Source organism: Oncorhynchus nerka, linkage group LG3, assembly GCF_034236695.1.
Source record: "Oncorhynchus nerka isolate Pitt River linkage group LG3, Oner_Uvic_2.0, whole genome shotgun sequence".
NCBI classification, from domain to species: domain Eukaryota; kingdom Metazoa; phylum Chordata; class Actinopteri; order Salmoniformes; family Salmonidae; genus Oncorhynchus; species Oncorhynchus nerka.
In genome coordinates this window covers 9,951,239-9,973,367 of record NC_088398.1, presented here as the reverse complement: position 1 = coordinate 9,973,367, position 22,129 = coordinate 9,951,239, and the positions used below count along the sequence as shown (strand labels likewise).

The 22,129-nt window shown below is 42.8% G+C and overlaps 2 protein-coding genes across 2 annotated transcripts; one reads left to right on the top strand and one right to left on the bottom strand.

Annotated features, from left to right (window-relative positions):
* The first annotated feature begins 116 nt into the window (after positions 1–116).
* On the top strand, positions 117–3,294 carry LOC115101662 (IGF-like family receptor 1). The gene is made up of 7 exons (XM_029621127.2): positions 117–312; positions 440–635; positions 774–813; positions 1,061–1,190; positions 1,356–1,457; positions 1,602–1,709; positions 2,557–3,294. Exons 1-7 carry the CDS (start codon positions 210–212, stop codon positions 2,868–2,870), a joined length of 993 nt encoding a protein of 330 aa, XP_029476987.2. The 5' UTR covers positions 117–209; the 3' UTR covers positions 2,871–3,294.
* Positions 1,597–18,280, bottom strand: LOC115113948 (uncharacterized). Its single transcript, XM_065008165.1, has 5 exons — positions 15,836–18,280; positions 12,477–12,728; positions 11,726–11,833; positions 11,112–11,195; positions 1,597–10,557 (listed from the first exon to the last, which is right to left on the bottom strand). Exons 2-5 carry the CDS (start codon positions 12,650–12,652, stop codon positions 10,170–10,172), a joined length of 756 nt encoding a protein of 251 aa, XP_064864237.1. The 5' UTR covers positions 12,653–12,728; positions 15,836–18,280; the 3' UTR covers positions 1,597–10,169.
* Between the last annotated feature and the right edge of the window lie 3,849 nt (positions 18,281–22,129).

The window sequence follows — 22,129 nt, the reverse complement described above, 5'->3', positions numbered from 1 at the left end:
CATTATTTATTCCTCTCCTCTACAGCGTCCATCACAATTACATGCACATGGTCAATTATGCAAATCAGGCAATGCCGTCATTTGGCGACTTTTAGGACAGCCAATAGCTACTTTCCTTACTGAGGAGTTGGCATTACTGAGACAGAGGGTTGCTGTTTCGCTTCCACTAACAGAGCCTAGTCTATTCCTTTACGTCTTCTCTGAACGAAATGGACCACTATTCTCATAATTGCTCTGATGACTTGGATACATTTTGGGATGAGTTGAGTAATACATGTGTGCCATGTCATCAACATAATCCGATCCGACCAGGTAAACTCGACATACTGCAAAGATAACTTGATTTAAAATAAAGATTTCGATGTTGCTACGTTTTGATGTTTTTCTGTGCACAGCGGACACTTGTAGTCTACAAACAATGATACATTTTTTTGACCAGGGTACGAATTTAGTCCAAACTGTGGCAGGCATGATGATGGGGGAAGATCGGAAATACCGTATCGACCATGTGTCGCCGCCCAGAGCTTCAATAACGGGAGCTTCGTGAAATGCCAACCCTGTTCTCGCTGCACTCCAAATCATCAAAAGCTGTCCGAATGCAACGAAACGACAGACACGCAATGCTGCGTAGCGAGGTGAGCGCAAATTCTCTCTGGGTTGGCTTCAAATCTTCATAGGAAAAGAAAGGATGGCCATTTTTTTTCAATCTGGTGCTGAAACTATGGGTGCTTGGTTGTTTGAGTAAAATGTTTAACTGTAGACCCTATGTCTAGGGACCAGACACGGTGTTGGAAAGGAGCCCTGAGTACCACGGTGAGTTTCACCTATGACGATGAAGCTGATGAGCGTTTGTGTGTTAGACTTTGAAGACCACTCTAAAATGTATCATGGCTGTTAATAATCTGTGGACTAAATACATCAACAACAGTGCCTCAGGGAGCATATTTATTCACAAATTTTCAATTTTGGTCAATGTCTTCTCAATAGGGCAATGAGCAAACAAAACAAATGTATTACATTAGGAATGACAAAGTTAATGTTGATTTCACATCAATTTCAGACTCAACAGGTCCAACGGTCAACAACATTAAGGTTCCAAGTGTCAACATCAAATCCCACCATAGCCAAACACTTTGATCCAATATTACAAAGTGATTCTGCAACTTCACATGTCAACCATCAGACTGCATGTAAGTTCCAACCCCCAAATATGAGCCATTTTATAAGTAATTTAAAAGGTACTGAGTTTGATAATACCAGTCCTTCACCATTCAAAAAGATGACTAAACTGTTTTGTTAGGCTACTGCTGAACATGTCTAACTGCTCATTGTCACGCTCCTCTGTGTTCTTTCAGGGATAGTGCTTACCCTCATCTTGGTTTTCTCTGTACTTGCATTTCTCTTATTCATCTATATTAAGACGAGAAGGAGAAGATCAAGACCTTTTTGCTTCAGAGGTGAGCAGGATGATGAACATTAGGGAGAATTAAAAAATGAAAACTATCAGGCTGCTTAAAACTGCTCTAGCTCTTCCATTTGCCGTACTCTGTGTAAAAAGCACTTTTTTCCCGTCCTGTTTGAATGGTTGTGGTTTGACACAGATAAGGAGAATACCCACCAACGGTCACGGAGCAATAAGACAACAGCAGCTGTCAATGAAGAGGTTGCTCTGCTACAGTCAGAGACCAGGAGCCTAGAGGACATTTTGAGTGAGTTATCAAGTCCTATTACTAATAGAGCTACTACCAGTCTGTTATTCATTGGTATTACCAGTACCTCTACATCACTACTCTTCCATAAGTTGCAAAAAGGCTGGAGGTTTCAGTGTGCCACCTGAATTTCAGCACAAATTTCCCATGATATGTGGGTGGTTCCACGAAATGGGTCCCTTTTTGTGTCTTTTTTTAATATTTTAAGTAGAAATTGTGGCCCATATTTAATTTTAAAAGTCTGTTATATTAAATGAAGTGCCCTTTAATGTAGACCACATGGATAATTCAATGAAGACTGAAAAGATGTTCAATGTTTCTTTTGAAGCAATTACTTAAAGGAACAGTTTAACATCTAATAGTCAAATCATAGTGTAAAAGCAGGTGAGCTGGTTCTACTGTCAATTTTATGGTGTTTTGTGGTGGAAAACTGAGTGGCTCGAGCAGAACACGTCAACCCTATTACCCAACTATTTACATTGTGAAGCTTGCATTCAATTGCCCCTCCCTGTTACACACAAGCTTCCATTCACCCTGTCAAAAGGGGATTTATGGCTGATTTAAGACAAAATCGTCAATCATGTTACATTATTTGGCACTTAATATAGTCATTATTTTATTTAACCTCGTGATGGGAAAACGTGTTTTTGATTAAGTTGACAGTGTGCTTTTCATGACAGAATGTTATAATCAGATTTTTTTTAAACCAAGTTACACTACCCAAAAGGGACTCATTTAGTGGAACAACCCATTAATACTTGATTTACATATTTGGCTCTGGATTGACAGAAGTCAGCATTCCAGACACATCACTCACCCGTAGTGATATTTCCCCATGTCTTACCAGGTTCTGACCTCCAGTCTGCGCCACTGCAGACGGTTCTGGACAACCTGGATGTTCTAGAGGAGCTTGTGATCCTGCTGGACCCGGAGAGCCCTGGGGTGAAGAACACCAGCCACCTAGCATCTCGCTGCTCCTTCCCCGCCACCTGGATTACCTACACCTACTCCCTGAGGGAGAGCAAGAGCCCCCTGAGGGCCGTGCTGGAGGGGGTCACCACCAAACACCCAGAGTGGACTGTAGGACACCTGGCCAGGTTGCTGAGAGAGATGGACCGGAACGACGCAGTGGTGGTGCTCAGCTTGCTTAAGGTTGTCTAGTCTGGATGTGTTGGGTCCGGAAGAGATGGCTCCATCCAGATACAACTGCGAGTCTTTACCCCCTGCCAAGGCACTGAGATATAACAGGAGGGCCAGTAGGAGGCATGCTTTTCTTGGGGGGGATATGTGACTCGTTTCAGGAAACTAGGCGTATGTCACGACTTCACAGGAGAGGCATTTTCCTGGGGGACACCGAAGTCCCAAGGCAGTGAATGGGAACACTGCTCCTTTGCATTAAGGTTCAAAAAATATATTTATCTTCGATAACATGGCACTTAAAGCAAGGATGGTAAACCCTGTGTCCAGGCCAAGTTCCCAACCGTGGCCAACTAATCATTATCATCTTATGTCAAATGTATTATCACCAACCAATGATATTGCTTTATTTATACATTGCATGTTATATAAATGACATTTCAGCATTTATTTGTTTCAAACTCTTTTTGAATGACCAAGTCTGATTTTTAGGCATATAAAATAAAAGTGCATAGAAAAATTTTACGGGTTTAGAAATATGTATACAATTATTTACAAACTCAGGGTTTATTTGTACAAGGTAACAAAGACAAGTTCACACATATTTTCATGTCTTTAACACTTTGTTATACTTTAAAATAACCCTACCATATAGAACATACAGCTTTCTGAACCAGTTCTGGGAGAGATCGTCATGGTAACTTCAGGTTTCCAACTAGTGCTTTGCATGTTTCATCGAACACACAGGCCAGCTCTGCAGGACATTAAAACCAAGTTACTCTTATATTGTCATTTTTTTTGCATTGTTATTCTTTCTGTCAGAACAACTGAGGTAGAGTCCTGGCAAGAGGTTAGGGAGTGGAGTGGGCATAGAGAAACCTGCTCTAAGCATTGTTACAACATCAGGTTTTCAGCGAAAAAGGAAGCTAGGTTAAGGATAGCCGTATCCCTGAAAAACAGATGCATCCTGTTATTGGCAAACTCTGCTAAGGGTGTTAGATGATTGACAAATGGGAATACAGGCTCCATCTCACTGATTGGTCAGGCAGGCTGGATGGGCTTAAGCTCTTCCTATTCCAAAAGGACAGTGCTCATTTCCTTTAGAATATTTTCTGTACCTTGAAGGGTTCTCTGTAGCACGCAGATGGGAAGAACAGCATGACTCGAATGCTTGATATTCTTCTGTTATAAGGCCTGCCGTACTTTCTCCATGAAAATTATACCAGAACAAAGAAATACAATCTAGAACAATGTCTTGTAAAGGATGAAATGTAATACACAACTGTCCTCAAACATCAAGATTCTAATAAGAAAAAAGTAACAAAGTAAACAAAAAGAGGAAACGAGGGGAGGAAGATTTCCCACTAGACCACCATTTATACAAAGCACAGCTAGTTTCACCAGTCCAAAATCTGAACAGAAACATGAATAAATACAACTATTCTAGAGCTCAAGCAATCTCTTATTGTAAAGATGTGAACAACAGGGTGTACATTTGATGACTGAACTGACTGACAGCGTTGACTAAAGTTGTACGACAGCAAACGTTAAGGTGCTGAGTGCATTCTCTCCCTATCTTGGTTTTACACCAAGACATGATTCTCTCTTAAAGACATCCTACGGAGCAACATACAGTACAGTACTGGCCTAATGCTATGCTTGAGATCTCCAGTGCACAGGGGTGCAGTCAGTCCACAGTCGGGTATATATAGAGTTTATAACACATCTCTTAGTGGTGTAACATGGACAGTGTTCCACCCTTTGTGGATGGCAGAGAATGTCAGAAGGAGAAGTCAGTACTTTGTTAACTCCACTGACTGTTGAGAAATATGGAGTCTGGATTTTGTTCATTCACTAAAGATGTGCAACTGTAGCGCAGCAAAGAAGTAGGCCTAATATTATTGCAAAAGGTCATCAGCATTTGCCAGGATAGTAATAAAATATATTTTTAAATAAAAAAGAGCTACACTCGTCACTCTTGGATTGGGTAGTGTTTGCTACATGCAAAAATGGTGAAGGGAAAGTTCTTAAAGATATGATTTAGCTGCAGCAAACTCTTTAAGGGTAACACTGTTATCGAACCGTTTAATTGAACATAATGGAGGTCTCTTCCCCGGTCTGTGTGACAAGGAAGTGGAGAATGGATAGAAAAATAGTGATTCATTTGCTGGGTCTCTGACCTAGGAGCCACAAATTCTATGGCCCATCATATCTAGCACCATGGTTCTCTGAACAGTCAACGGAAAGTAAATATGTACAACCTGACGCATGATGAGTTCTGTGAAAAATAATTTCAAATAAATAAAACAATGATTAAAGTAAAGATAGCTATATCTCTAAGGGATCAACTAGAAAGGATGGAGCCAACATGATTATGGGTGTCGAAAAAATAAAAAATACCCCTTCTCCTGACAAAAAAAGATAAGGAATCTCTCCAAGTCTAGCTTTTCTGGTCCACCCTTATTTCAACAGAAAGGGATTGACGTTATACATAATGGGAAATACCTTCATGCAACATAGAACCAGCATAACCACAATATGTCTGCAGCGTTCAGTTTCCTGTTCTCAAGAAAAAACCCATGTCATAACAGTAGCTTCTTCCACTCTTTCCTGTGGCGAACTTGCCCAACCTCTGGCAGGTGCATATCGGTTAGGAGCCAATGTGAGCTTATTGATGCATGTTCCTGTGTGGCGGTCCTCTTCCCTCTTGCTCCCCATCTCCTGGCCCTGGTTCCTCTCCCAGTCTCTTCGTAGTGGCTCATCTTCCCCTGTATCATCTCCTCCTCCAGAGCCTATTAACCTCTGTTGTCTTCCCATGTTGCCTCTGCTCTCTTACCCCTCCCCTAGCACCTTGCTCACCCTGCTGGGACTGAGGCAGTCCCACGTCGTCCTGCCCCTAGTTGAGGAAGCATCTACATTTCTGGGCTCCGTAGTTGCAGTTGAGCTTGCTTGCTGGGTCTTTGATGGGGAACTTGTTTCATTAATCTAATGACTGTTATTTATTTAATCTGTTAACTATGTTTAATTGTTACCCGATTAAATCATTCTGTAACAATGAACTCATTAGGATTTGGGCCACCATGGAAGAGGTTGTTTAAAGTGTTACCATCATGAAAACTGAACTCATATAAGGTATACATCTATTTCAACGATAAACAGTCCTCTTATTAATCATTACCTCATCATATTATCATTCTGAACAGTTGAAACCTCATGCATCTGCAAAAACCCCAGCCTTACTTCAGTACTACACAAATGGGTTTAATTGTCTATTTACTAGCTAACTAAATAATAACAGGATAACATACACACTTAATACGTGAGACAAAGGTCCCTAGCGGACTTCTACAATATACTGGCTTTTTACACAACAACATGGAGAGAAAGACAAAAAGATACTTATCTTCGATACATTTTAGAACTTTTCTGACATTAATCATATACAGTTGAAGTCGGAAGTTTACATACACCTTAGCCAAATACATCTAAACTCAGATTTTCACAATTCCTGACATTTAATCTTAGTACAAATTCCATGTCTTAGGTCAGTTAGAATCACCACTTTATTTTAAGAATGTGAAATGTCAGAATAATAGTAGAGGGAATGTTTTATTTCAGCTTTTATTTTTTTCATCACATCCCCAGATGGTCAGATGTTTACATACACTCAATTAGTATTTGGTAGCATTGCCTTTAAATTGTTTAACGTGGGTCAAACATTTCGGGTAGCCTTCCAAAAGCTTCCCACACTAAGTTGGGTGAATTGTGGCCCATTCCTCCTGACAGAGCTGGTGTAACTGAGTCAGGTTTGTAGGCCTCAAGGCTCGCACACGCTTTTTCAGTTCTGCCCACAAAATTTATATAGGATTGAGGTCAGGGCTTTGTGATGGCCACTCCAATACCTTGACTTTGTTGTCCTTAAGCTATTTTGCCAAACTTTGGAAGTATGCTTGGGGTCATTGTCCATTTGTAAGACCCATTTGCGACCAAGCTTTAACTTCCTGACTGATGTCTTGAGATGTTGCTTCAATATATCAACATAATATTCCTCCCTCATGATGCCATCTATTTTGTGAAGTGCACCAGTCCCTCTAGCAGCAAAGCACCCCCACAACATGATGCTGCCACCCCATGCTTCAAGGTTGGGATGGTGTTCTTCGGCTTGCAAGCCTCCCCCTTTTTCCTCCAAACATAACGATAGTCATTATGGCCAAACAGTTCTATTTTTGTTTCACCAGACCATAGGACATTTCTCCAAAAAGTACAATCTTTGTCCCCATGTGCAGTTGCAAACCGTAGTCTGGCTTTTTTATGGCAGTTTTGGAGCAGTGGCTTCTTCCTTGCTGAGCGGCCTTTCGGATTATGTCGATATAGGACTCGTTTTACTGTGGATATAGATACTTTTGTGTCCATTTCCTCCAGCATCTTCACAAGGTCCTTTGCTGTTGTTCTGGGATTGATTTGCACTTTTTGCACCAAAGTACGTTCATCTCTAGGAGACAGAATGCGTCTTCTTCCTGAGTGGTATGACGGCAGCGTGGTCCCATGGTGTTTATATTACGTACTATTGTTGGTCAGATGAACGTGGTACCTTCAGGCGTTTGGGAATTGCTCCCAATAATGAATCAGACTTGTGGAGGTCTACTATTTTTTCTCTGAAACTGATTTCTTTTGATTTTCCCATGATGTCAAGCAAAGAGGCAATGAGTTTGAAGGTAGGCCTTGAAATACATCCACAGGTGATCTTCCAATTGACTCACAATTATGTCAGAAACTTCTAAAGCCATGACATCATTTTCTGGAATTTTCCAAGCGGTTTAAAGGCACAGACAACTTAGTCTATGTAAACTTCTGACCCACTGGAATTGTGCTACAGTGGATCAGTGAAATAATCTGTCTGTAAACAATTGTTGGAAAATTACTTGTGTCATGCACAAAGTAGATGTCCTAACCGACTTGCCAAAGCTATAGTTAGAACTTGTTGAGGATAGGGGGTAGTATTTTCACTTTGGATGAATTGCGTGCCCATAGTGAACTGCATCCTACTCTGTCCTACATTGCTAATATATGCATATTATTATTACTATTGGATAGAAAACATTCTGAAGTTTCTAAAACTGTTTGAATTATGTCTGTGAGTATAACAGAACTCATAGGGCAGGCAATCTTCCAAACAAGAAGTGAAATTCTGAATGTGGGTCAACTTTGACGTCATCGCCCCCTCCTTTCCCAACAAGATATGGATCTGGTAGCACTTCCTACGCCTTCCACTAGATGTCCCCATTCAGTAGAAAGTGGAATGGAGCATTTGCTGTGAACTTTGACCGAATTGGAGTGGAAATAGTCACTATCCCGACAGAATGCCATTTTTCTGTGGCGCATTTCTCTGTGGGTGCTACTGCCGTTCCATTTGGCTGCAGCTGAAAACGTATGATCCGGTTGGAACGTTATTGGATATATATGGAAATAACATCCTGTAGATTGATTCTCTACTTAGTTTGACCAGTTTATTCGACCTGGAATATATCTTTCTGAAGTTTTCGTGCGAGTTGTCCTGGACCAGCAGTCAGTTTTTGGGCACGTGAGCTGAAAGTGGTAGCATATGCAGCTAATTGGACACTAGTATTGGACATTATGGAACAAAACAACAATTTATTGTGGAACTAGGACTCCTTGCACTACATTCTGATGAAAGATCATCAAAGGTAAGGGAATATTTATGATGTAATTTCGTATTTCTGTTGACTCCAACATGGCGGAGAAATACTTTTACATCTGAGCGCTGTCTCAGATTATTGCATGGTAGGCTTTTTCTGTAACGTTTTTAAAAAATCTGACAGAGCAGTTGCATTAAGAACCAGTGTATCTTTGATTATATGTAGAACATGTATCTTTAGTCAAAGTTTATGATGAGTATTTCTGTTATCTGGCATAGCTTTCTATAATTCCTCCGGATATTTTGGAGGCAGTTCTGAACATGGCGTCAATGTAAACCGAGATTTGTGGATATAAATATGCATATTATCGAGCACAACATAAATGTATTGTGTAACATGTCATATGAGTGTCATCAGATGAAGATTTTCAAAAGGTTAGTGATTCATTTTTATCTCTAATCCTACTTTTGTGACTATCTTTGGCTGGAAAAAATGGCTGCATTTTCCCTTTGATTTGGTGGTGGTCTAACATAAATACATGTTGTGTTGTCGCTGTAAAACATTTTAAAAATCAGACATGATGGGTAGATGAACAAGATGTTTATCTTTCATTTGAGGTATTGGACATGTTAATGTGTGAAAGTTAAATATTTCTAAAGAATATTTTTGAATTCCCTGTGCCACCTTTTCAGCTGAATGGGAGGGTGGAGTTCCCCTTGGCCATAACAGGTTTAACCAGCAATTTGTGGTGTGGTTGAAAAAATTTGTTTCAATGACTCCAACTTAAGTGTATGTAAACTTCCAACTTCAACTGTAGTTTGAACACGAATCGCTGCACCTTTGAAATAAGAAATCATTAATATATTTACGTGCATGTTCCTTTATTCGGTCGGAACCAGCCCTCGTTAGGAAGGTTGTTGGCCTTTCAGTGGAAAACTGTATGGCTCTGATTGCCCAAAAGGGGTATCCCTTTTCTCGTCTTCTACTGTTGTTCACTCTGGAAGATAACTAATCAGCCGTGTCGACGGTTCCCATTGGTGATGAGCTTAGTAGAAAAGTCTAATTTAGATTCCCTTTCTAGATATTTGACTCGATAGCTGTCTCAGTGGTTGTCTGGGAGGTGAGCTTCTCGTCTACACCTTGTGTTGATTATTCAGGATTCATACTACTATGGTCTTGAGATGCAGCTTGCCGTCTCTCTGGTCTAAAGGAAGGTGAGTTTATTTCTTCACCTCGTGTTGAGGTTCAAAGTTCCAACCATTTCAAACATGTAGCTACTGCCTCACATTTTCTGGTCTAATGTTAATTTCGTTACCAAGCTTTTTCATGCACTCTGGCCGAAAGGGACGGTTCCATCAGTCTGACATGCTCTCCGACCTCACTCGGGGCTTGGCTACTTACTTATGCACAGTTTATAGGAGATAGATTATCTTATACCTCCTAAAACCACATTAATATCTTAACAACAATACTTTAATCATTTTTCATATTATATGCGCAACGTATTAGATGGAAACTTGACAGATAACGGGGATTTACTTTGCAAGTTACAGTTTTTTGTCCATAGAGTTTAATGACATCACAAAATGAAAACCAATGTTACATTAATTTTCCATAGCTCTCCACTGACCATTCGCCACATTCTTATGTTAGAATTATTGTTCCATTAGACCGTGTTAGAGTTTCGGGGGGAAAAGTTAACAAAGATCATTACTTGGGTTAAATACTGGAGGGGGAGAGAAAGTCTACTTACATTTACGACAGGGCTCCCTCCTCCCCTCTTTAGTGGGTGAGAGAAGGTCTGGTTATTGTCAACCATTGCCAGGCTGATCTGACCCATTGTAATCCTCACAGGACAGTCATGACAGTAACCTCCTTGCCCTGGTAGATCTTGCACAGGGCAAAGATGACGATGTGCTTCTGGCCCTCCACGTAGATGCCGCGTGAGTAGCAGTTGAGCTCGCACAAGTGGTTGATGAAGCGCCCCGCATTGCTGCGATCGTGGCGTCCACCACGTCAAAGTCATCGATACGGAACATGTAGCAGCTGATACCCTGTGGAGGAAGGAGAGAAAAGAGACAGGGGACTTAGTTTTAGTTTAAGGATCATGTATTATGTTGGTATCAATAACATGTATTTATTCAAACCCACAATTAGTGGATCCACCAATTAAGGTCTCGTTGGGATGAACCATAGGATTTATGTCGTCTCCGCAAACACACTCTGGACTGATTGAACACCAGTTTCCATAGCTAATCTCCTTGACTATTCAATTTATTTATTTAAATCTATTTTTATGTATTTATTATCTGACGCTGAGTCAATGGGAATTCATGTCACTCATTTTGCAGCATAATAACAGCCTTCACTATGACACTTCTTGAGGAAGACTTAAAAAGGGAGAAGCAGGAAATATAAACCATGACTCTGTCCGTAGTTTGCTGTGACAGCTGTAGAAAACCACAGTGACTGCTTCCTCTCCAGACAGACCACAAATTATCTATTGTGGGGTCAGTTGGCCACGTCACTGAGAAACACATGAGCTCTTTAGCCCAGAATCATGATCATAGTCACAGGCTCTGGGGACCAGGACTAGTTGTGTGCTGACCTGTACACGCCTACAGCCTCCTTAGATGTCCTCTCCAGATATCTGAAGTGCATGGCCATGGGGAGGTCCAAGCTAGTGGCACGTCTAGGAGAAAAGGGATAAGCAGAGAAGATGACGATGTGCTTCTGACCTTTCACATTGAACTCTGAGAAAAGAGTCACTAGAGACTAAGACACAAGGGTAGAACACATTTGTAACGTTGCTTGTTTGGGGGAGGTAGTTGCAGAAATGACGGAATGGTTTAGTCCAACCACAAAGATCACTTTAGGGGAGTTACAAATACAGGAATGGACAACATTTCAATAGTGAATTAGTCACAGCTATAAAATCGATTGTGTAAACCTGTAGCTGTACCGCTGGCTCCTTTGTTACTCATCAGGCTGAAGGAATACATTGATATGTCTACCCATTTATAAATGGATCAGTTGTTGATGTGAAAGTTGTTTTTCAAAGGAACAACATTTGCGGCCATGTAAAACTAGTTCTAAGAATGTTCCGTTAGACAAGGTCTTTTATAGACTAGCTACTGCAGTATTTAAGCCAAAGTTTCCTTTTTTAAGATATTAGCTAGCTTCCTTTGCGATGGCCAGCATACAATAACTCTGTAATCTGACCTTGTGGATTTGAGTGGGACTTCATCCTCCTCCTCATCGTAGTGGTTGATGTCAGGGAGCTGGCGGTGCTGGGAAGCCAGGAAGTTGAACATGTCGAAGGTGGACTTCCTGTAAGAGAAGACAGGAACAAGGTGTTACGTTACATTTTACAGTATGCAGACTTTCTTTATCATAGTTATTTTGCCCAGCACTGGTGTAGAATTTGGGATGTGGACGTCACCCACACACTCTTAATATGTTAATGAAAGGAGCAGCATAGACGTCATACAGGTCTTATTTCCAGCTTGTCTCAGACTGTGGAGGTGGAGATGACGCTCACATAGAAACACAACAACCACAGCCCTTGTTCCTCTAAACCTGACAGCTGTCTACATTCAAAACAGACATTTCACCAATACTCCACACAGAGACTAGCTTCCACTTTGAAGTTGAAAACCACCTACAGAGGGGAAAACCCAGATTCTCTAGACATTTGCTAGACAGTGGTATGGGTTGACCAACTGCAAGGTGAGGACAAAGTAATACCTGTTTCCACCATTACAGTTGTGGTGATTCACCAATTCTCTGAAATTTCGACTAAGACTCATGATACCTAGGAAGTGTTGGTTGAAATATTAACAAGATATGTAAGATGAGTATGTAAGACAACTTGGACTCAATTTCTGATTTACATTCCAAAATAAACTTCCCTTGTAATTTCTATATTTAACTTCCAGGGCACCTGTAGTGGACAGAACACAGGGACACTGACCTGAGGTAGACCTCAGAGCGGGCACATCCAGAGGGGTTGACAGGCAGGTCCTCCTCTTGGCTGATCTGTTTAAAGAAGCGGAAGGTGTGGCTATGGCAGCGGCGGGCCCCCTGGAGCTGCTCCACCAAGAAGACCACCGTGTCGTGGAGCAGGCCCAGCATACGGACACCTGTCATCCTAGAGAAGGACAGCTTCCTCAGCCTGGCCCCAGCCAGCGCCCCTGGACACAGTCTATCACTACCCTCCAGGCCACTGAGGGAAAGGAGGGGGAAGAAGAATGGAGAGAGAGAGAGTAAGGTGTGAGTAACACAGGATAACACAAAAATGTAATTCATATGGAAATTAGCCTACATTTTGTGCTAGATGGTTTATTACACAAGTTCATTCTAGCCAAGTACGAGAACAAGTATTTTTCATAATCTTATATTTAGTCACATGTAGAAATAGTGGGTATTTGTGCAGAAATCATTGCCTTGAGTGTTGGGAAATGTAATAATTTCTAAACGAACACTCCACAGATAAGACACATGTAGTCTATTCATTTGCCCTTTCCTCCCTGAAACCTCACCTTCTATGCTGTGCAAGTTCTCCCACTTAAAAAGATGAGACCTGTCATTTTCATCATAGGTACACTTCAACTATGACAGAAAAAAAAATGCAGAAAATCACATTGTAGAATTTTTTATGAATTTATTAGCAAATTATGGTGGAAAATAAGTATTTGGTCAATAACAAAAGTTTCTCAATACTTTGTTATATACCCTTTGTTGGCAATGACAGAGGTCAAACGTTTTCCGTAAGTCTTCACAAGGTTTTCACACACTGTTGCTGGTATTTTGGCCCATTCCTCCATGAAGATCTCCTCTAGAGCAGTGCTATTTTGGGGCTGTTGCTGGGCAACACGGACTTTCAACTCCCTCCAAAGATTTTCTATGGGGTTGAGATCTGGAGACTGGCTAGGCCACTCTAGGACCTTGAAATGCTTCTTACGAAGCCACTCCTTCGTTGCCCGGGCGGTGTGTTTGGGATCATTGTCATCCTGAAAGACCCAGCTACGTTTCCTCTTCAATGCCCTTGCTGATGGAAGGAGGTTTTCACTCAAAATCTCACGATACATGGCCCCATTCATTCTTTCCTTTACACGGATCAGTCATCCTGGTCCCTTTGCAGAAAAACAGACCCAAAGCATGATGTTTCCACCCCCATGCTTCACAGTAGGTATGGTGTTCTTTGGATGCAACTCAGCATTCTTTGTCCTCCAAACATGACGAGTTGAGTTTTTACCAAAAAGTTATATTTTGGTTTCATCTGACCATATGATATTCTCCCAATCTTCTTCTGGATCATCCAAATGCTCTCTAGCATACTTCAGACGGGCCTGGACATGTACTGGCTTAAGCAGGGGGACACGTCTGGCACTGCAGGATTTGAGTCCCTGGCGGCGTAGTGTGTTACTGATGGTAGGCTTTGTTACTTTGGTCCCAGCACTCTGCAGGTCATTCACTGGGTCCCCCTGTGTGGTTCTGGGATTTTTGCTCACCGTTCTTGTGATCATTTTGACCCCACGGGGTGAGATCTTGCGTGGAGCCCCAGATCGAGGGAGATTATCAGTGGTCTTGTATGTCTTCCATTTCCTAATAATTGCTCCCACAGTTGATTTCTTCAAACCAAGCTGCTTACCTATGGCAGATTCAGTCTTCCCAGCCTGGTGCAGGTCTACAATTTTGTTTCTGGTGTCCTTTGACAGCTCTTTGGTCTTGGCCATGGTGAAGTTTGGATTGTGACTGAGGTTGTGGACAGGTGTCTTTTATACTGATAACAAGTTCAAACAGGTGCCATTAATACAGGTAACGAGTGGAGGACAGAGGAGCATCTTAAAGAAGAAGTTACAGGTCTGTGAGAGCCAGAAATCTTGCTTGTTTGTAGGTGACCAAATACTTATTTTCCACCATAATTTGCAAATAAATTCATTAAAAATCCTACAATGTGATTTTCTGTATTTTTAAGTATTTGATCACCTACCAACCAGTCAGAATTCCGGCTCTCACAGACCTGTTAGTTTTTCTTTAAGAAGCCCTGCTGTTCTCCACTCATTACCTGTATTAACTGCACCTGTTTGAACTCGCCAAGACCAGAGAGCTGTGTAAGGACATCAGGCATAAAATTGTAGACCTGGACAAGGCTGGGATGGGTTACAGGACAATATGCAAGCAGCTTGGTGAGAAGGCAACAACTGTTGGTGCAATTATTAGAAAATGGAAGAAGTTCAAGATAACGGTCAATCACCCTCGGTCTGGGTCTCCATGCAAGATCTCACCTCGTGGGGCATCAATGATCATGAGGAAGGTGAGGGATCAGCCCAGAACTACACGGCAGGACCTGATCAATGACCTGAAGAGAGCTGGGGCCACAGTCTCAAAGAAAACCATTAGTAACACACTATGCCGTCATGGATTAAAATGCAAGGTCCTCCTGCTCAAGCCAGCGCATGTCCAGGCCCGTCTGAAGTTTGCCAATGACCATCTGGAAGATCCAGAGGAGGCATGGGAGAAGGTCATGTGGTCTGATGAGACAAAAATAGAGCTTTTTGGTCTAAACTCCACGTGCCGTGTTTGGAGGAAGAAGAAGGATGAGTACAACCCCAAGAACACCATCCCAACCATGAAGCATGGAGGTGGAAACATCATTCTTTGGGGATGCTTTTCTGCAAAGGGGACAGGACAACTGCACCGTATTGAGGGGAAGATGGATGGGGCCATGTATCGCGAGATCTTGGCCAACAACCTCCTTCCCTCAGTAAGAGCATTGAAGATGGGTCGTGGCTGGGTCTTCCAGCATGACAACGACCCGAAACACACAGCCAAGGCAACTAAGGTGTGGCTCCGTAAGGACCATCTCAAGGTCCTGGAGTGGCCTAGCCAGTCTCCAGACCTGAACCCAATAGAAAATCTTTGGAGGGAGCTGAAAGTCTGTATTGCCCAGCGACAGCCCCGAAACCTGAAGGATCTGGGGAGAAGGTCTGCATGGAGGAGTGGGCCAAAATCGCTGCTGCAGTGTGTGCAAACCTGGTCAAGAGGTACAGGAAACGTGTGATCTCTGTAATTGCAAACAAAGGTTTCTGTACCAAATATTAAGTTCTGCTTTTCTGATGTATCAAATACTTATGTCATGCAATAAAATGCAAATTAATTACTTAAAAATCATGCATTGTGATTTTCTGGATTTTTGTTTTAGGTTCCACCTCTCACAGTTGAAGTGTACCTATGATTTAAAAAATACAGACCTCTACATGCTTTGTAAATAGGAAAACCTGCAAAATTGGCAGTGTATCAAATACTTGTTCTCCCCACTGTAAGTACCTGAGTATTTGTTCCAGTCAGTCAGGGCACTGCGACACAGTTCTGTTGTTTACTCGTGTTCCCCCCTAGTCGAGGTATAGACAGGCATTCCTAAAGGCCCTGGCCTGTGAGGAATACAAGAGAAACACTGAAATCGACTGAATACAGGCTGAATATCACTCACTGTGTTAGATACACACTTTAGGGAAGAAATGCAGTGATGACAATTGGAGAGCATCGTGCAAACTAGGAGCTGTATTGTAGATTGGTAAATGAGTGGTGACAATGACAATCTCAGTTATGACTTCAAAAAAGGTTTCTATGCATGACCTGCTCTTTATAGTTACTGACCTCTACATATCCTATCGACAGTTCTATTTCAGGAGTAAAACGCCTTGTTCCATTTGTCATATCATACTGTAGGTTACTAGTAGGGAGAGGAAGAGTTAAGAGTAAGGTTAAAAATAGCCAGACATGATCTTATCAACACTAAAGAGAAGAGGCCCACACTGGAAACATGAGTGACGTGCCAATTGTGGAAAAAAATATTTCAATATGAATCTGACTTTGAGCATAGTTGCAGATGTAGCTTAATCACTTTAAATTAAAATGGAACTCTACAGGAGACTCACTGGCCATTAAACATAAAGGCATGACTATTCTTCTATTATTCATTGAAGATACTTGTACATTTTGTCTCATTACTCACTTCATTAGATCACTGCCCTGATAAGTTCCAAAAGACTAACCTTGTGCTTTCAGAGTCACTCAAGTGCTCCTCCTTTAGCCTGTCCAGGTCCAGCACACTTTTCACCATTGAGGTTTTAATGCGAACACCCCTGACTAGGGCTGGACGATATGGCAAAAATCTCATATCCCGATATAGGTAATTTCATATCCCGATAACGATACATATCACGATACACACATTTTCTGTAAATTCAATGACTAGTTTATATAAAATGACCACATGTAAAGGCCTATTTCTTATTACATTTGGAATTATACGTTTACAAATAAAAGGTATTTGTATTGGGTCGGGTGTCAGCACCAACTCACGAAACCCCCATTTCTCGACCGTGTAAATTGGGGCCATGTCTTTGCAGATGTAAGTTGTAACGGTAGCTGTTATAATCTTCCATCTTCATGATTTTTTGCCATATGGACAGAGCGACGTCCAAATATTGCCGCAAAGAGAGTGATTTGCGACACAATGAAATAAACGATAGAGCATAATATGAAACGATATAAGTTTTTCTATTGTCACACGATATATATCGTCATATCGCTCAGCCCTACCCCCAGCCCTGCTGGAGACAGCAGCAAAGCTGTCTTTGGGTACCGACAGGTCCTCCTTAGCACTAGGGGGCTCTGGCTCTAGGAAGTCTGTCTTGGACTTCTTTGTGGCACCAATGCGATCTGAAATGGAGGACACCCTCTTCATACGGACATGGGCGCGAGAAGGGCGGGGTGTTGAAACACGTGGTGTGGTGCGGGCTCAGTGAGTAGTCCTGGGGGCAGGACCACAGATTTCAGGGAAGATGGGAGACTGGCGCTTGATGTTGCAAACAAAATGGGATCAATTTGAGAGGAAAAATGTAAGGACAAAATGTGGAAGTGCACTGTCTGGAATAGGTGCTGATAATTTGGTACAAAAGGTCTCTATGGGTGGCAAGACTGTTGACCCTTGGGAGGATGTCAGGGGTTGTAGTGAGATGCTACGGAGCGGTGGCCTTGAAGGGTTAAAGCCAGGCAAAGAGGACTGCACAGAGGGACTCATTTGTAAAGGATTAATCGGGGCTACGCTGGGGTTCGGGAAGTCCGAGGAGATAAGAAGAGGGTTGAAGAAGCTCCAACAGGGTGCCCTGACTACTGCTCAACGAGGGATCTCGTGAACTCTCTGTCAAGTGGTTCATGTAAATGGCAGATCCATCTGTGGGCGATACAAAGTGGCCGCTGTTAGAATCCAAGAAGAGGTCTTTTGGGTCTTGAGGCTGATGGGTTTCCATGGGAGCGTCAACCTGGACAGGGACCAGCTCAGTGAAACAAGTGCTGGGGGAGGGAGGATCGCACCTTTCAAGAACAAGTGGAGCCCCAGGGACAAAGTCCAGACCGGAAACTTGAAATAAATCCTATAGGTAGACCGTATCAGGCACCTTAGTTAGGACAAAGTCCAGCAGAGTTCCTTGAAGGGGTGCAATCAGCACTGGTTCGTGGGAGTCTAAGGAGGGGACTGAGTTATTTTGCTCTACAGGAGTTGGGAAGGTGTATAACTGCAGGGGAGTAGTATTCACATCAGCAGGGCTGTATGTTGTGGATGGGTCCACTGCAGCTGGTCTTCGAGCTTCTGGTAAGATCTCAGTTGGTGCAAGGGTCACACTGTCCAATTCAGTCCCAGCTAGTTGTGTGGAATTGAAGGCTTGGATGGATCCTGGGGTATACACTACTGGTCAAAAGTTTTTATTTATTTTTACTATTTTCTACATTGTAGAATAATAGTGAAGAAATCAAAACTATGAAATACCACATATGGTTCATGTAGTAACCAAGAAAGTGTTAAACAAATCTAAACATATTTTATATTTGAGATTCTTCAAATAGCCACCCTTTGCCTTGATGACAGCTGTGCACACTCTTGGCACTCTCTCAACCAGCTTCACCTGGAATCCTTTTCCAACAGTCTTGAAGGAGTTCCCATATATGCTGAGCACTTGTTGGCTGCTTTTCCTTCACTCTGGCGGTCCAACTCATCCCAAACCATCTCAATTTGGTTGAGGTCGGGAGATTGTGGAGGCCAGTCATCTGATGCAGCAATCCATAACTCTCCTTCTTGGTAAAATAGCCCTTACACAGCCTGGAGGTGTGTTGGGTCATTGTCCTATTGAAAAACTAATGATAATCCCACTAAGCGCAAACCAGATGGGATGGCGTATCACTGCAGAATGCTGTGCTAGCCATACTGGTTAAGTGTGCCTTGAAGTCTAAATAAATCACAGACAGTGTCACCATAAAAGCACCCCCACACCACCAGCAAAGCACTCTCACCTCCTCCATGATTTACGGTGGGAAATACACATGCAGAGATCATCCATTCACCCACACGCGTCGCACAAAGACATGACGGTTGGAACCAAAAATATCCAATTTGGACTCCAGACCTAAGAACAAATTTTCACCAGTCAAGTGTCCATTGCTCGTGTTTCTTGGCCCAAGCAAGTGTCTTCTTATTAGTCTCTTCTTATTATTGGTGTCCTTTAGTAGTGGTTTCTTTGCAGGAATTCGACCAAGGCCTGATTCACCGTCCCCTCTGAACAGTTGATGTTGAGATGTGTCTGTTGCTTGAAGGATGTGAAGCATTTATTTGAGATGCAGTTTCTGAGGCTGGTAACTCTAATGAACTTATCTTCTGCAGCAGAGGTAACTCTGGGTCTTCCTTTCCTGTGGCGGTCCTCATGAGAGCCAGTTTCATCATAGCACTTGGTGGTTTTTGCGACTGCACTTGAAGAAACATTCAAATTCTTGAAATGTTCTGTATTGACTGACCTTCATGTCTTAAAGTAATGATGGGCTTTCTTTTCTATTTGCTTATTTGACCTGTTCTTGCCATAATATGGACTTGGTCTTTTACCAAATAGGACTATCTTCTGTATACCACCCTTACCTTGTCAAAATCCAACTGATTGGCTCAAACTCATTAAGGAAGAAAGTCAACAAATGAACTTTTAGGGCACACCTGTTAATTGAAATGCATTCCAGGTGACTACCTCATGAAGCTGGTTGAGAGAATGAAAAGAGTGTGCAAAGATGTCATCAAGGCCAAGGGTGGCTATCAAAATATATTTTGAATTGTTTAACACTTTTTTGGTTACTACATGATTCCATATGTGTTATTTCATAGTTTTTGATGTCTTCACTATTATTCTACAATGTAGAAAATAGTAAAAATAAAGAAATACCCTTGAATGAGTAGGTGTTCTAAAACTTTTGAACGGTAGTGTATACAGTGGGGGAGGTTTGGTAGCAGGGAGGACAACTCCGGTTGTAGACTCGGGAGGGTTGCCAAAGGGTGACCGATCTGGGACAGGGCTTCGAGAGTCTGCACTTAGACCATTTGTTGTCGTTTCAACATCAGGCCGAACATCTTCCGTTTGAGCTGGGTTCTGGACTTGACTGGCGCTCTTCAGTTTCTGAGCCCCGTCCATGGTTGTCATGCTGACATCACTCTCCATCCCATTGTCTATGCCGTCCAGCTGAGGGATAGATCTTGAAGAGGGAGAGGCAGGAGCCTGGGGCGGGTCCCTGGAGCCTGTGCGACTGACCACAGCGCGCGTGGAGTCAAAAATAGTGCTCCATGTCCTCATCAGAGGAAGTGTTCCCCAGTCTTGCCTGGTGGATGCAGCTGAGCGGGTCAGGGCTATACGTGTTTTCCCCTTGCAAACCTCTGGCTCCCAGAACTCCTCTTGATTGTCGTCGCCCTCCACGTCTATCTGGGCACCACAGTTCATGGCCACTCCCTCATTCACTAGCGTCTCCTCAATCTCAAGCTCAGTCTTCAACTCGGAGACCATGGCCACGTCAGAGTCCCCGTGGAATTGTGTGAAAGAGCCCCTAAGTGGTGAGGCGCTGTTAGGTGCAGGGTTATCCTCCGGTTCTGGGGAAGCCAGGAAGTTGTGTGGTACCTCCACTGAGTCTGACTGGTTCAGGTCAAAAGAGAGCCTGGGTCTAGGGGAGTGCTGGACGGTTGGGGAAAGGGACAGGCAAGGGAAGCTGCCCACACTGTCTTCCCACGGTGGCTGGGGAAAGAGTCCTGAGGCAGAGTGGGTAATATTTTTGGGGCATCGGGCAGAGGAAGCACTTCGACCTCCAACAGGGCAGGCAGAGGGAGAGGTCAGGAGGATATCAGTAGCACCGATTGGAAACAGCGGAGATGTGGGTACGGAGGCCTTGGGATGCATGGAGCCCCCAGTGCAGAGGACAATAGTCCAGGTGCAGTGGGAGAGCCCAGGGGTGGGGAGGACATGTCCCTGCGGGTTTGGGAGTGGGGGCTGTGGCGACGTGGGTCACTGATGGTCAGCATGTGGTGGGGTTTGGACTCGGTAGCTCCTGCGGAGGAAAATCAGATAGCAGATAGCAGTAAGGCACACAAACAATCAATGCTTTATGGGTAATATCTATAAATCACTCAAAACCTGACAATTAAGAGTCCTAACAAAGTTTATTTTTTCAAACCCAGATATGTTTTAGAAAACAACATCAGCCAACCACAGAACAGATGTCAGTCCCCGGGAACAGTCCTCCAGTTGGTCTCCTGATTTTGGGCCTTGCCCCTTGGTCAGGTTTAGGAAGTGGAGCCGAGAAGCTGGGAGTAGTGGGTCGGGAATGTGCCACATCAAACTCTCATTAATGTTTATTTTCTTGCTCACATTTAGTTTCCCTTTTTGTGTCTCATGCTGCTCTGCTGAACTTACACTTTAAAACTTTCCACACCTTCTCAGGGGATGCCTTTTTCATCTGGAAAACTGCAATATAGAACATGTAATAAAATAAAATCCCTGTTATCTTTTCTGTTTTCCTTTTAGAGCAAACAAATCATTGGAATTACTTTTTCAGAAAATATATAAGAAACTATTAACAAATCATGTTAAAATAACGTTCATCAATATTTAATAAACATCCACGTAAACATTGATTCCCTCACGTTGATGAGGTGAGTGATCGTGAACGTTCTCCCCTTGAGCTCTGGTCTGGGCCATCATGGTGGCTTTGGGCTGGTTAGTGATGGATGTCTGCCGGCCCCGTGGACCCTCCTGTATGGTCCCTGTGGAACCCCTGGCCTCAGCACTAGGGGCCTCTTTAGCCCTTGTCAACATACTATAGCTGAAGGTGAGGTGCCAGATATGGGAACAAGGTTGATGGCAGGGGAGTGACTCCCAGTCATTCAATACCTAAATAAACACAAGAGCATGTCAACAAAAATTATAAACTGGTTGGTTTGAGCCCTGAAAGCTGATTGGCTGACAGCCATGGTATATCAGACCGTATTCCATGAGTATGACAAAACATTTATTTTGAATGCTCTAATTACGTTGGTAACCAGTTTATAATAGCAATAAGGCACCTCAGGGGTTGTTGATATAATGTAGAACACAGGAACCTTTGAGTACTTGGTCTTGAAATAACCAGCAGGTGATGAGATCCCAGGTATCATTACATGTCCTACCCGAAACGAAGCATGTCTGGACCTCTGTTATGGTAAGATCCCAGGTGCATATTTTTCCAAAGCACCACCCAATCTTGGGGGTTCGGATCATAATA

What these genes read in the sequence shown, in the direction of transcription:
- LOC115101662 (XM_029621127.2), top strand. Translation starts at nt 210, where the DNA reads ATGGACCACTATTCTCATAATTGCTCTGATGACTTGGATACATTTTGG. An exon ending in AAGGAGCCCTGAGTACCACG is followed by an intron (nt 814 to 1,060) that starts GTGAGTTTCACC and finishes CATCAATTTCAG; the next exon opens with ACTCAACAGGTCCAACGGTC. An exon ending in GAGCCTAGAGGACATTTTGA is followed by an intron (nt 1,710 to 2,556) that starts GTGAGTTATCAA and finishes ATGTCTTACCAG; the next exon opens with GTTCTGACCTCCAGTCTGCG.
- LOC115113948 (XM_065008165.1), bottom strand. Translation starts at nt 12,652, where the DNA reads ATGACAGGTGTCCGTATGCTGGGCCTGCTCCACGACACGGTGGTCTTC. An exon ending in CGCTCTGAGGTCTACCTCAG is followed by an intron (nt 11,834 to 12,476) that starts GTCAGTGTCCCT and finishes CTTCTCTTACAG; the next exon opens with GAAGTCCACCTTCGACATGT. An exon ending in GAGGCTGTAGGCGTGTACAG is followed by an intron (nt 10,558 to 11,111) that starts GTCAGCACACAA and finishes CTTCCTCCACAG; the next exon opens with GGTATCAGCTGCTACATGTT.